General features: G+C 42.6%; 1 protein-coding gene across 1 annotated transcript in view; it reads left to right on the plus strand.

Annotated features, from left to right (window-relative positions):
* dgkq (diacylglycerol kinase theta) overlaps positions 1–14370 on the plus strand; it is a 30549-nt gene that overhangs the window by 11429 nt on the left and 4750 nt on the right. The window contains exons 5-22 of the mRNA XM_085133631.1: positions 427–552; positions 1702–1855; positions 3065–3142; positions 3297–3388; positions 4248–4462; positions 4818–4908; positions 5068–5122; positions 6292–6353; positions 7935–8085; positions 8308–8346; positions 9389–9504; positions 9732–9883; positions 11120–11268; positions 11396–11574; positions 12461–12561; positions 12768–12914; positions 13002–13113; positions 13193–13345. Of these exons, the coding sequence (XP_084989757.1) occupies positions 427–552; positions 1702–1855; positions 3065–3142; positions 3297–3388; positions 4248–4462; positions 4818–4908; positions 5068–5122; positions 6292–6353; positions 7935–8085; positions 8308–8346; positions 9389–9504; positions 9732–9883; positions 11120–11268; positions 11396–11574; positions 12461–12561; positions 12768–12914; positions 13002–13113; positions 13193–13345 (2172 nt within the window). The remainder of the gene's footprint in view (positions 1–426; positions 553–1701; positions 1856–3064; positions 3143–3296; positions 3389–4247; positions 4463–4817; positions 4909–5067; positions 5123–6291; positions 6354–7934; positions 8086–8307; positions 8347–9388; positions 9505–9731; positions 9884–11119; positions 11269–11395; positions 11575–12460; positions 12562–12767; positions 12915–13001; positions 13114–13192; positions 13346–14370) is intronic.

Raw genomic sequence — 14370 nt, forward strand, 5'->3', positions numbered from 1 at the left:
ATGCAGGTAGCGCCCACTGTGCAGCTAGTCTACAATAGAAACTGGGCTCTGTGATGTAGTGATATTGATCAGGTCCAGTCAGTCTGACTTTAATCAGAGACGTTGTAAGACACTTCAATGAGGATGTCTGCCGTCGGTTCAGTGTGTGTAGCTCGATCAAAACCCATCGATCGCTCACAGTCTGGATAAAAAGTGAAAAGCATGAAGCTGATCTCCTGCAGAGCTGATGATGGCAGACAGGCTGACAACAACCCCGGGAAGCTGTCGTCGGGTTTCAGCCCATCTATTCACACTGCACTTTTCTTTTTCGGTGCTTTCCTCCTCACAAATATGACATTTCATTTTTACATCCTCCTCAATTAGCTGTGGCTGATGGGGACTATTTTTAGCGCTGGATTGAAACTCATTCTTTTCTTTCTGCTCCAGGATACGTTTCACCACCACTGGAGGGAGGGAAACCTGGCGTCAGCGGCAAGGTGTGAGGTTTGCCGGCGTTCGTGCGGGTCGTCTGACGTCCTGGCAGGGATGAGGTGCGAGTGGTGCGGCATCACGGTGAGAATCAGCGAAGAATGTGTCAGCGTTGATTTCCTCTAGGGTGGGGTTTAGGTTGGGTTTCAAGCAGCTCAAGTGCTAAAACCTGCAGTGCCTCTAACGTCCAGCAGAGGCTCCAGTCCATTCATGACACCTGTACAGTTGATGAATTAAATTCCATTAAGGTTTAAAGCTTCACCCCAGCTAACTGGAGTCCCTGCATTCCCAGACTATTCTCTTCCTAAATTTAAATTGAACCTCTTTGAGATCATTTAGCTGTCTCTGGTCCTGATGATACAGAAACTGTTAACAAGTAAAGGTGATTCCTGAGTCTCCACAGATCCACCTTACCCCATAGACCAGGGGTGTTGAACTCCAGGCCTCGAGGGCCGATGTCCTGCAGGTTTTAGATCTCACCCCGGGTCAACACACCTGAATCAAATGATTAGTTCATTACCAGGCCTCTGGAGAACGTCAAGACATGTTGAGGAGGTAATTTAGCCATTTGAATCAGCTGTGTTGTATGAAGGACACATCTAAAACCTGCAGGACATCGGCCCTCGAGGCCTGGAGTTCGACACCTGTGCCTTAGACTGTATATATAAGTTTCTGGACTCAATATGAAACTTCAGCTGTAGTTTTTTGTGACCTCTTTGGGAACCAAGAGCACCCATATTTGGATCAGAGGGTAGCATGTGTTATCAGCTAAACTACCAGCTAATGCTAACTAGCTTGGTTATCAACCTAATTTAATTACTTAGAAATACTCCAAAAGGCTCCAACAGCACAAACACAGTCCAGAGGTGCAGTTCAGGTGAAGATTTGCTAGCAGCTAGCTGAACTGTCAGTCAAAGAGGCCACGCCCCTAATAATGTAAATTTTAACACTGTACAGGTGTTATGAAGGGGGGATTACCTACAGATACTAAAGCAGTGTGTGTATCAGAGTGTAAAGGTGTCTATTCCTGCTGTAAAGTTTTAACATGGAGTCTGTGGGGACTGACTCGCTGCTGGAGCCCCTTGTGGGCGTTAGAGGAACTGCAGGTTTTGGATTCATCTTCCACCCTCAGACGATGAGGCTGATAAAACTCTGAGATCACGGGTGTTACATGATGTTTCACTTCCCTGAGCTTTGTGTGTGTAAAGTGACATGTTGCTTTCCCGCCTGCAGAGTCATGCGGCATGTTACCTCGGCATGCCGGCAGAGTGCACTCTGGGACGTCTGCGCTGCATGCTTCTGCATCCGGCCTGTGTCCGCCTCGACTCCAGAAACTTCAGCAAGATGCACTGTTACCGCATCGCTGAGAGCTGCAGCCACGAGCTGGGTATGCACACAGTGAACCCCGCCTTACAGAAAACGTTCACACTTCAAAAAAAATAAAGATTTACATCATCGGGAGTTAATGGGAGGCAGGTCTGCACAGCAGGAGTGAAACAAACACACATATGCTCCTCCAGACCACATCCTTTGACGCTACTGACACAAACTGTGTGAACCGCAAACGCTCGGCTCGTTTCCTGACAGCTTCACTGCTGATCTGAGCTGTGAAACTGAAAAAAGATGTTTTTAAAGAAGTCAGGATGTGAACAGTGCAGACAAACATCCAAACGCCGAGAGCTGAAACACGAGCCCCTGCAGGTTTCAAAGGGCCAAATCACAAAATTCACAAAAACACTCCAGGGTGTTTCTGTTTTCCAGAAAATTCTTCCAAAATAAAACTCTTAACAGCCAGGAAGTCAGGAACAACAAGAGTTAATTTTCATCCTCCAGACGATCTCCAAAGTCTCACAATATCTGAACTCACTTTTCTACTGTTTGTAGAAAGAGTTGAGACACTGGAAATTAAATACAGAATTTGATGATTTTAAAATCTGTATTTTATTCACAATAGAAACAGAAAACATATCAAATGTGTAAACAGAAAAACAGAGCTAAAACTCACAGGTTGGTGAATCTCTGCCCATCGTTACTTCTGAGAAACTCTGCCTGTCTAAGATGCTCTTCTTATACCTGATCATGTGACTGACCTGCTGCCATCTGATTAGCTGTTCGACGTTTCTCCAGCTGTTTCTTTTTAGTATTACTTACGTTTCCAGCCTTTTCTTGCCGCGTACCAACATTTTGAGACACATTTCTGCCATCAAATTCAAATTGAGCTTATAATTTTTGGGAAATCTCTCAGTTTAAACATTTGTTCAATTGTGAATAAAATATGGGTCTATGAGATTTACACATCATTGCTTTGTGGTGGTTGGTGTTGTGTTTCTACACTGAAACACCAACTGTTGTGATAAGAGAGACAGCCGTGGTGCTGTCAGAGACCTTTTGTATTTTTTAATTGATTGTTGATGCTTTTATTACTTGACAAATCCACAAACTAAGATTTCAGACGTCAGGCTCTAAATGAGAATAAGGTGAGCTACTGATCTGGGTCTGTTTCAGGTTGTTCCAGCTTGTTGAAATCTGATCAGGAAGTTCTGTGTCCAGTAAACTGTCTCACTTGACCGGCTCTTTTCCTCCATGTTTCGATTAGATAACTCAGATGATGCTGATCTCTCTGCTGCAGCAGCGCCAGCATCCAAAGACGGTCAGCCGGCTGCCTCAGAGTCAGGTCGGTTCACCGTATGTCTGTATACGAGCTCCCTTTGTGTTTCAGAGGTTTTATTAATGACCGACTGGTGGACGATACAGCTCTGGAATAACTGATGCTTGCAGATGTTGCAGTCACATCTGGTTGTGTCTGGTTTGTTTACTGTGACCCACAGGTAAACAGTTTCTCAAGGTGTTTGATGGCGACGATGCAGTCAAGCGCGGTGTCTTCCGACTGGTCTCAATCACAAAGAATGAGGAAGTGGTGGTAAGGGCTCTGCTTCCTCCCAAAAACCTGACACACACACACACACCAAGACGGGTACTACTACCTCTTCTACCACCGAAATCTCACACAACTTTCATGGAACACAACTTTCAAAATAAAAGCAGTGAGCTATAATTCTGTAAAAGCTATTTTTAGTAATATGACACAGAATGGTGTCAGAGGAATATCCCGACCACCGTGACTAATCTTGCTTCTCAGTAAGACTGTGTCTAACTTTGACCTTGGTTGGATTAGAATATTAATTAAGGAAAGATTATGAAATGAAAAACCAGGATTTACATAATTAAATAGTCACAGATATGAAAGGCTTAAAACCCCTAAACTTATGAGTAAAGTCAAAATTATGGAGTAAAGGGTTTAAAAACTTTTCATATACAAATTAACAATAAGTTACAATAAAAACAAATCAAAATTTGACTCAAACTTAAAAGAAAAAAACTAATCAATAAATTAGAAGATGACAAATGATAAAACTAAAAATAATAGTCAAATTTCTTTGATTAAAAAAAGTAAGAATTCTTTAAAAAAGTTAACATTTTGTCCCAAAAACAGGAGAACGGTCAAAGTTCAGATTTTAAATCATAAGTAAAATAAATTAAATAAATAAAATTCATAACTGTCAAATGAAAAGTCAACATTAGGTACAGCAATAATTGAGAATATGAAAAAAGATTATGAGCTAGAGAGTAAGGCTTTTAAGTAGTGACAAATTAAAACCAAAATGAAGACTGTAAACTAGAAAGTGAGTTAAATGCCTGAAAAAATATACTTTTTTTTTGGGCATTTAAAAAACAAAAAAAACCAAACATAGCTCTATGATACCTGTGTTGTCCTGCAGGAGGCGGCGCTGAGGGCCTTCTACCTCCCCGACGACCCTCAGGACTTCGAGCTGCACGAAATCGGCGGCCTGCAGCGTCTGCACAGCGACGACATCCTGAACCGCAACGGCAGCCCGGACAACAGGAACTCGCTGAAGGACGGAGGCGACTCGTGGCTGCTGAGGGCAAAACCCCGAGTCACTGAGGTCATCAAGGTGTACACTGACTGGCCCAGGTGAGTTTAGTCAGGACTCTGTCCACCACAAGAAAGCAACCTTTTGTCACGTGCTGTGTATAAGAGATGAACGCAGCCACTGTGATGTCACCCACTGGTTGAATCACGAGGTAGCCCCGCCCACTTTGATTGAATCAAAATTTCTGACATGATCATCGTCCTGTATATAGTCCTTCAAACTAATGACTAATGAGACCATAAACGTGTACAACCACAGTTGTTTGCAGCCAGAGGAGTCGCCCTCTGCAGGTCATTGGATTTAATGCATATTTAAGCCCATCAAACCTGGAAGCTACGTCCACCCGTTACACACAGAGTCCCTGGTTTTTGTCAACTAACTGTTTTTGTGTTTCAGGTCAGGCGTTGCTTTCATTTCGGTTTCCATCTCAGACAGCAGCACGACGTCCTCAGTCCTCGCCGAGGTCCTCAGTAAGCTGGACAGACAGGTAAAATTACAAGTGTTAGATGAGTCCAGGCTCATATTAATGCCTGAATGAACATGAGCAGGACATTTGAGCAGTTTATACTTCAATCGGCAATTTGAGCTGTTTATGTAAGTTCAGCCCTGAAACCACTGATGGTGTCGATGATATGTGCGGTTTCAGGAGGAAGATCTATCAAAATTCTCTCTGCTGGAGGTCTGCATGAGCAGCAAGCAAGGTGAGAACTACCCGCATGGGGAAAAACAAAATCACATTTTGGTGACTGAAATCATGTGAAGAAAAATAACCCAACCTGCAGCTGACCTGGAAAACGAGTATGAGCACTGCGGTAGAGCACATATTAATACTGACACAATGATGATGCGGTGTTATTCATATGTCCCTATTACATAGTTTATCACTCAATCACGGGCCTCTTTTCTACAGCTTTTTCTACAGCAGGACCAACTACAGGAACCATATTGTTCTTGTACAGATTTCCTGTTTTAAATCTTATTTTATTATCACTATTAATAAAAACCATTCATAGATTTAAGTTAAAAAAAAAGATTTGTCTAGAAAAACAATCACTGATTTCAAGCTTTTCATAGAGTTCAGCATTCTGATGTATGAGCCACACCTGTACGTCTACAATCTTTTATTTAATACTTATCTCTGGCGAAACTTTACCCCGGAGTACCAGTATGAAGGTCAGAAATTGCAAGGGTAAAATTTTAATCGCACATAGTTTAGATTACAAATTTATTTATGGTGAGAAAAAAAATTAAAGTCACAGATTAATTCAATATAGTATAATATATAATATGAATGTAATCAGGTCTTACAATCTTACTTTGTACAACCATTAATAAACAATTATTGAAATAGAGTTTTTTAAATAGGCTCCGCCCATATTTGGTGCATTTCTGACCACGCCCCCTATTTTGAGATTGCCTTTAAGCCACACCCAATACAGCTTTTGATTTTCTTTTGTTTTTTGTTAAACTTACTTTTTGAGACGCTCAGCCAATATCAAATTTCAGCCATGTTCTCAGAGAACATGCAAGATCACAATGAAATACATTAGGTCTCTAGAACATGTCAGAGTGTGGTTTTTTTTTTTTTTTGGAAGATCCATTTTTGAAGTGGTTCGTGGTCAGCGTGGAGCTGCTTCTGGCCCATGAATAATTTCAGCTCAGTTTAGTGTTTTGAATACTTCACCCACACCTGAGCTGCACACAGTACAAGCCGCTGTCATTCTCTTCATTTTAAACATTACGCACCTTCTTCAGCACTTCTAAAACCATAAACTTGGACCTTAGAGCAGAGCGTGGAGTCTTGCCATGCTCTGCAGAAGCTCTATGTGATACCGGAGAAGGTTGTGACCTTTCTGTCTCTGTCGTCCAGTGCAGAGACAGACGCTGACTCCTCAGGAAAAGCTTCGGGACAAACTGCGCGAGATCAGGAAGGTAAGAGGACAAACAAGATTTCCTGAACTTTCATAAATGCCAACGCTGAGAATAAGTGATGCATTTAATTGTTGCCATTTGCACATCCAAAGATTAGTGACTAGCCACGTGTCTGAGGTCAGATTATATGAATATATTAGATTATATTCACCAAGTTAGGTTAAGGTTTTGGTAGCGCCTGCATGTCATTCTGTCTGTAAACACGATAGCACAAGAATTTTTGAATGAATTCTGATAAAACTCTGTAAGAGTGCAGAGTGGGCTGGTGTTGGCGGTCCATTAAAGCTTGGCTTACATCCACCAAGGTCTTTAACTTCATGATTAATTGGTGGAAAACTGATTTAGAAAACATGATTCAACATATAGAAGGTCTTGTCCAACATAATTTGACCTCTGACCTCTCCTACAAGGTCAGTAGATTGCTGTGAAGGTCACAGTGGTAACAGCAATATTTAGAGCTTTCTAAAGCTACGTTTCCATTGTTGATTGTGTTTATGGTGGAGTGAGTACTGCCAACAAAAAGAGAATAAGCTGCATAGTTAAAAGTATTCTGCAGTATAATATTGTATAAAAAGTTCTGTTTATTGTCCTGTTATTTACAAATCAGTATTTATTATCCGTTACCAGCTCCTACATAATGTTTGCTACGCTCACCACAAACCTCTTGAAGTATGTTTCATAAGAACAAAGAAAAGAAGTGTTTATGAGCATTTACAGCTCAAACACAGCATGAGGAAGAAGTGCACCGCAGCCTGCTGATGCTCGATGTGTCGACAGATTTAGCCACACTGACCTCGGTGTTGTTGGTACACAGCATCGTTTCACTTCTGTTTTTTATTTTGATTATACGCTTTTAACACCCAGCTTTAGTCTGGGGTTTAATTTTAGTTACTGTAGTAACTCTGACAGAGACACGTGTCACTATAATAAACGTCACTTTTTTTCTTCTTTTTTTTTTGCATTATTATTATTATTATTATTATTATTATTATTATTATTATTATTATTATTATTATTATTATTATTATTATTATTTTAGTTGCAGGTATATAAGTCTGCTAAGCTGGATGTCTGAGCTCCAAATATAAATATTTTTACAGTATAAAAATAATGGTTTCTGCAGAGGGTGACACTCTTTGTTTTCTCTGTGGCAAAGCCGCCAGCATCAGTTAGCTGATTCTGCTTCTTTCGGCGTGCATGGTTAGGATCTGCAGTCCTCGCAGGGATTTCAGTCTCCTCTCGCTGTCAGACGTTTCCATGTGTTAGACAAACGTGTTAACCGCTCCACTGTGAAGCCGCTCGTTATTCAGTTTGCAAAATTCATCTGCAGGTGTTTACATAATCTTTTATTTTGTCTGCATGTTTTCTGTTTTTGTGACCATCGAGAGGGAGGGGAAACATAGAGATGACGGGCAGGTAAAGGTCGGGGACTCGTGGTCTGCATCCTAACCGCTTGCCTCTAATTCAGTGAACTCTGTGGTCATTCCTGCGTTGTGCCTCAGTTAGATCATAACCATAGTGCAGAATAAAAAGATGGTGGACGTGCCCTGACGTGGTGATGTGGCGTCGCGCTATGTGCAGGTGTCTCTGCGGCAGATGAATCAGACTCGGTTCTACATCGTGGAGAATAAGAACCGGGCGGTGCGGGTGGAGCTGCTGATTGGAGGGCTGCCCCCCCTGCTCACCACAGAAAAGTACACGCAGCTGATCGAGGAACACCTCGCCATCAAGAGTGAGTCGCTTTAAAAAACGCATGCTTTCCTCCTGCAGTGCCCTCTGGTGGGTGGATGTGAACCAAACGTGATTAAAGCGTGTGACAAAGTTAAAAAGTGAAGCTCTGTCGTGTTTTTATTCAAACCGAAGTTTTATGTTCAGGCTCATTTCCCCTTAACTGTTAATTTCAGGTTTAATTCTGCCGCTCTGACTCACCTGTCCTCCTCTTTCCTCTCTGCAGGTCACCTGGTCACCATCAGCAATTTCTATCTCAATCAAGGTGAGTCGTCCGTCATGAAAGCAGCCTGCTGGGCAGGTTTAAGGACACATGTAGTCTTCCCTGGCCTCCTCCTGCTCAGATCACCTTCTGTAGTTTTCGCACTGGTTCTGTCCCACGAGGACTTCTTGTGTCCTTATGGGTAAATAAATTTGAACACATCTTACTGAATTTATGTCAGAAGAAATCTGTGAACTGCAAGCTAACAATGGTGAGAGTGGGAAGCAGGACTCGAGTGTCGCCTGATGGACAGAGACGGATAAATACATGTTTCTAAAGAGGACGGGACTCTGTCTGAAATGCGCTGCTGTCCAGATCAGTTAAATGGTCTTCCTGACTCACTGACGCTCACTTATGAGGTTTGATCAGAAAGTTCTGGGAGTTTTCCATAAAAATCTAAAATCTCTTTTTCAAGGTCATCTTCAGGTGTAGCTGATCTCCTGTGGTTTGTTGAAATGGTGACTCTTCAGCTGTATTTTTCTCGTGAGATAAACCTGCTGAGCAGGTAGGGTGCGTTGAACACTGCGTTGAGTGGTGGCATCATTGGCGTCGTTTCCTTCGGTTTTCTCCGTCAGAAGTCTGTGTTCGCTGTGCGACCCAGAGGGACAAATATTTAAAGAAATGATGATAACGCTGACGGTCACACTGCTGGCCCGATAAACCTCAAAATCATGACTTTGTATTATTTAAGAGCAAATTCTTTCTGATCACACCTGGTTTCCTGTCTCAGTGATGGATGTTCATATTTAACACAGTCAGAGTTTCTAATGATGAGCTCAGTGCGTTCAGATCCCACAGCTCAGCCTTAATATGCTCTAAACACTTGGTTTCAGTTGGCTTTTTGTACCATTGGCTCTATATGATGTCACAAAGAGTTATATTCCTAATATGGTCATCTCAGACCTACAAGCTCCACCCCCTTCTGTTTAAACCTATAAGGTACGGCTGTCTTAGAAGAAAGTTAGCAGCAGCTGGTTTGATATAAACTGAGGGTCTGAGACATCAAACTGAGATTTTTCCTCTGTGTGTGTGTGTGTGTGTCCAGGTGCGGTGGTGTTGCAGATCTCGTGTTTCGCTGAAGCAGAGAGGATCTACATGCTGGCTAAAGATACTTCCATCAACAACAAGACGCTCACCTCGCTGGTCATTCCAACGATCACGGTAACTGTTGTTCAAATACGCCTCATTAAACTCAGGCTCTGCGAACACACTCTTAGCACGAGGAGTTTTGGTGTCTTCTTACCGAACCGAGCAGATGTAATGAGGCTGCAGTGCTTAAAGAGCTCCAGGAAAATCTCTGGAAACAAGCACACTGAATAAAACCATTCAGCTTCCAGATGTCTCTTACCTCTGCCCAACATCTCACCAGCATCTGGTTTTCCTTTCAGCACAACACGCTGGGAGCAGACGTGTGTCCTCTGCTGGTGTTTGTCAACCCGAAGAGTGGCGGTCTGAAGGGGAGAGAGCTCCTCTATGGTTTCCGGAAGCTCCTCAACCCTCACCAGGTCTTCGACATCATGAACGGAAGCCCGCTGGCCGGGTGAGGACGACAGCACACCTCCTCGGTGAAAGCAGAGGATTTTCCGACGCCGTCACTACTTATTTTATTTAAAAAAAACTACAGATCATCACTGTAGACACAGCAGAGGGTTTGCAGTTAGCAGATCTCTTCTGATTTCTGGTGAACTTTTCGCCTCACTGGAACCATAACCAGCAATAAATTTACTTAGAGAAGAATTATTGAAGAGGCCCAAATGTCCTTCAATATGAAAGAAACTCAGAATCGAGCACCAAACAAAGGGCCACCCCATCACTGAAAAACAAAACGTTCAAATTTCAAAATATACCCCTTCATAACACCTGTACAGGGGGGACGTTTTATAACTCACCTGTTTAAATTCTATTGACGCTTACAGTTTCATTATTAGGGGCGTGGCCTCTGTGACTGGAATAAAGACCACACAGAGTGTTTGTGCTGTTGGAGCCTTCTGGAGCTTTTTTAATGCAGTTATTTGACCAACCTGCTGTGAGGTTAACTATTTCAAGGATTTTATTTGGAGGGGTTTTTTTTGTTTATCTGTGTCATGTCTAATTCAGCTAGCTATCATTAGCTGATAACTTAGCTCCACTTCTGGGAAACAAATATTGAGATAATATTAAGGGTTCAAAATGGTGGAAACCAGTGGGTTTCACATGTAGTGTGTGATGCTAACTGGCAAACCTGGCAACATTTCCACCAGTCTGCTGCAGACCTGATTTATCACCATCAAAGTTAAAAGGTGATACAAAATGATGTTTGCCTGTTTATCTATGATGTTATTGTTATGGTTTGTTAGTAATTGTTTAGGTTTTAACCTAATTTTTTAAATTTGAAACAGAAGACAACTGAAGTGGTTCTACTTTCTAGAAAGAGTTGCAAACAACCTCAACGCCATGCAGAACAACTGAAAATAAATATAAGACTGCAGGGGGATGCGACAGAGTACAAAGAGATGAGAAATTACCACAAAAAAGACAAAACAGCTAACGAGAGCCACAAAAACCATTGCCAAGTAACATAAAATCATCTCACGGAGCCACAAAAAGCTGAAACAAAAGCATTGTAGATGCAACCCAGCAGCAAACAGTGAGGCTGGTTCCAGTCTGGGCAGGTAGTCTGTGGAGGGGTACCAATCTCCTAAAGACATTTGTGAAGTTTCAGTCGGTGTCAGAAATGTTCACCTCGTTTTAAATTGTGGTCATCGCAGTAAAACTGTCTCTACTGTTCGCTCTGCAGCCTGCACACGTTCAGGGAGGTTCCCCGGTTTCGGGTGCTGGTCTGCGGGGGCGATGGGACGGTGGGCTGGGTGCTTGGAGTGCTTGAGGCTGTAAGGCACAAACTGACCTGTCGCGAGCCGCCAATCGGCATTGTACCACTAGGAACAGGTGAGACCAAACGCTGCTCCTTTTATTTGTTTTCTAATGCAGAGACGAGTTCCTGTTGAGTCGATTTGGGCACTTGGCAGTTTTTAACTTGCTGGTAAACAGTTGAGTTTGATTTGTGTCCTGTCAGGTAACGACTTGGCTCGTATCCTGCGGTGGGGTCCAGGTTATAGTGGTGAGGACCCTTACCACATCCTAGTGTCGGTTTATGAGGCTGATGAGGTTCTGATGGACCGCTGGACCATCCTGCTGGATGCCCAGGATGTCTCAGAGGATGGCAAAGACAACGACTTCTTGGAGCCACCCAAGGTCCGATCCAAAAGCATTATCATTATTAGATTAAGAGATAAAACATAATTTCCAAAAACCTGAAACATGTTCGTGGTCTAGACTTTACAACCAGACAAAAGTCCATGAACTAACAATGGTCACGGTTAGTTCAGATGCATCTGTAACAGCTGGAACAAGAAGTTCCACTGACTGCTTCCCGAAAGCCAATCACCTGAAAACATCCTGCAGTCTGGTCATTCTCCTGATGCCAGAAGTGAAGGACAAGCTTGTTGTTGCCATTTGATTCAGTTTCAGCTGCTCACCTCTTTCCTTTCATACAGAACAGAAATGATCTGGACTTCCTGGGAGTTTTGTTCATGTTACTTTGTTCCAGCTATCAGCTGAACTTTGGAGGGAGGTAGTTTTTCTCCTGGTGTGTAGAGGGGCTATGATGTCATCCAAAAACACTCCACTGATGTTTTTGCACAGCTGATGCCAGAGCGAGTAAGGAAAAACCCATAAACCCAAACAAACGGTTTGTTAATTTTAAGGATATCTATGAACTCCACAAGCTACGGTAGTTTCCGCTGCCAAGGTGGAGCCCAGTGGTGGTCGATGATTGTTTGACAACAAGATTATGCACAAATTTCACAGAACTTTAAGGGAGGTGGACAGGACACCTCCCTTCGAAGTAAAAATGTAACAAGCCGTTAAATTTTGGGATCACTTTAGAGAAAAAGTGAAATAAATCATGTTAGCTTCGGTGGAGATCTCGGTTCTCTGGGTATCCCTGTAGTTCTTTTTGTTTTCACAAGTTAGGGTTGGTTTAACTTCGCTCAGGTTGTGGATGTTTCCGTTTTTTATACAGATGCTGTGGTAGAAAAAATGGATAAAAGTATCATGGAAGTATCTGTCTTTCCCTCAGATTGTCCAGATGAACAACTACTTTGGTCTCGGTATCGACGCGGAGCTCAGCCTCGACTTCCACCTGGCTCGAGAGGACGAACCCGACAAATTCACCAGCAGGTGAAAATTTATGAGAGAGCCAGAATTTTGTGGTCGATTGTAATTTCCCATTAAAGTTGACACTTTATGAATAAGAGTTACGATTGTTTTGTAGTTGACATCTAGTGGCCATCAGTGGTATTGCACTTTACAGAAAGCACTGGTGCGTGTTTCTGACAGTGAAGACCACGTTTCCCATCAGCCCTTTTGCTTCCTGTCTTCCATAGGTTTCATAACAAAGGTGTGTATGTGAAGGTAGGCCTGCAGAAGATCAGTCACACGAGGAGTCTCCACAAAGAGCTGCAGCTTCATGTGGATGGGCAGGAAGTCCCATTACCCAACATAGAGGGACTAATCTTCCTCAATATACCCAGGTAACACACACACACACACACACACACACACACACACACACACAGACACACACAGTCTTGTCCTCACGTTCATTTTCTTGTGTGTAGTTGGGGTTCAGGTGCTGATCTCTGGGGGTCAGAGGTCGACAGTCGCTATGAGAAACCCAGCATCGATGACGGCCTGTTGGAGGTGGTTGGGGTCACAGGGGTCGTCCACATGGTGAGACAGTTTAGAGTGAAGAAGTACAGACTGGTTTTATCCAGAGGGTTTACCACACTGTGTGCGTGTGTGTGCGCAGGGCCAGGTGCAGAGTGGTTTCCGTTCCGGGATTCGCATTGCTCAAGGGAACTACATCAGGCTGACATTGAGGAAACCGATACCAGTCCAGGTGGATGGAGAACCGTGGATCCAGCCGCCGGGACACATCATCATCTCTGCTGCTGGACCAAAGGTACACTCCGTTTGTCCCTGCACGGCTTCCGTAGTGTTGGGTTTTTTTTTCTTTAGTGAGTGTTTTTTTTCCATTTTTATAGAAAATAACATTTGAACATAAGACAACAGAAGAAGGACTGACCAAACAAAAAAACAGATGGGGAATTAGGCCATCTAGGTAGAAGTTTGACATACACAAGGTTACAAGTTGAAAATTATATACAACTCAGATACATATTATTACCAGAGGTAATACAAAGGAATACCACAAGGCTCCAAAGTAATTTCTCAGTAAGAAAACATTTACATTTCTTCCAGTATTTTTCACATTTTTCTGAGGACAGTCTCAAGGAGGTTAGTCGCTCCATAACGTGAATTTCGTGTGTTATTTCTGTTCAGTCCGAAACAGTTGGAGGTTCCCCATTCAACCACTTGCGTATTATAGCTTTTTTGCTGGCTGCCTGTAATATCTGTAGCAGGTATCTGTCCTGTTTCTTCAGTCCAATTGTTATGTTGCCTAAGTAAAAGACACTGAAGCTCCCCTCCACCTGTAACCCAGTTATCTGCTTGGTTCTTTCAACCACTTCTGTCCAGTAGGGGGAGATTTTAGGACGTTTCCAAAAAATATGGAAGTGGCCTACTGAAGTATATCCACATTTCCTCCAACATTAACTATGTTCAGCATTTTTACTTTGGAGTTCTTTAATCTTAGGGGTGATAAAAAAAAAAAGCTCTGAGTATTTTTCCAAGTGAACTCGCTCCATGAATCGGAGCTTGAAGTAGTGGCTATGGTTTTACATATAGTAGACCAATCTTCTTCAGATAGGTTTATTCCGCCTCTTTCTCCCATCTGAGTTTAATGTAGGTGGTAGACAGTTTCCTTTCTATCTGTAGTATTGAGTAGGTCATAGAGATTTGGTTTTTTTTGTCAGTTTCCCTTTACATGCATCTATAAAAATTTGAACTAAAGGCTTTCTCTCCTTGGACACAATAGCTGTATTAAAGTGATATCTTAATTGGAGATATCTAAAGAAGTCACCCCTC

This window comes from Neolamprologus multifasciatus, chromosome 2, assembly GCF_963576455.1.
Source record: "Neolamprologus multifasciatus chromosome 2, fNeoMul1.2, whole genome shotgun sequence".
Lineage (NCBI taxonomy): Eukaryota > Metazoa > Chordata > Actinopteri > Cichliformes > Cichlidae > Neolamprologus > Neolamprologus multifasciatus.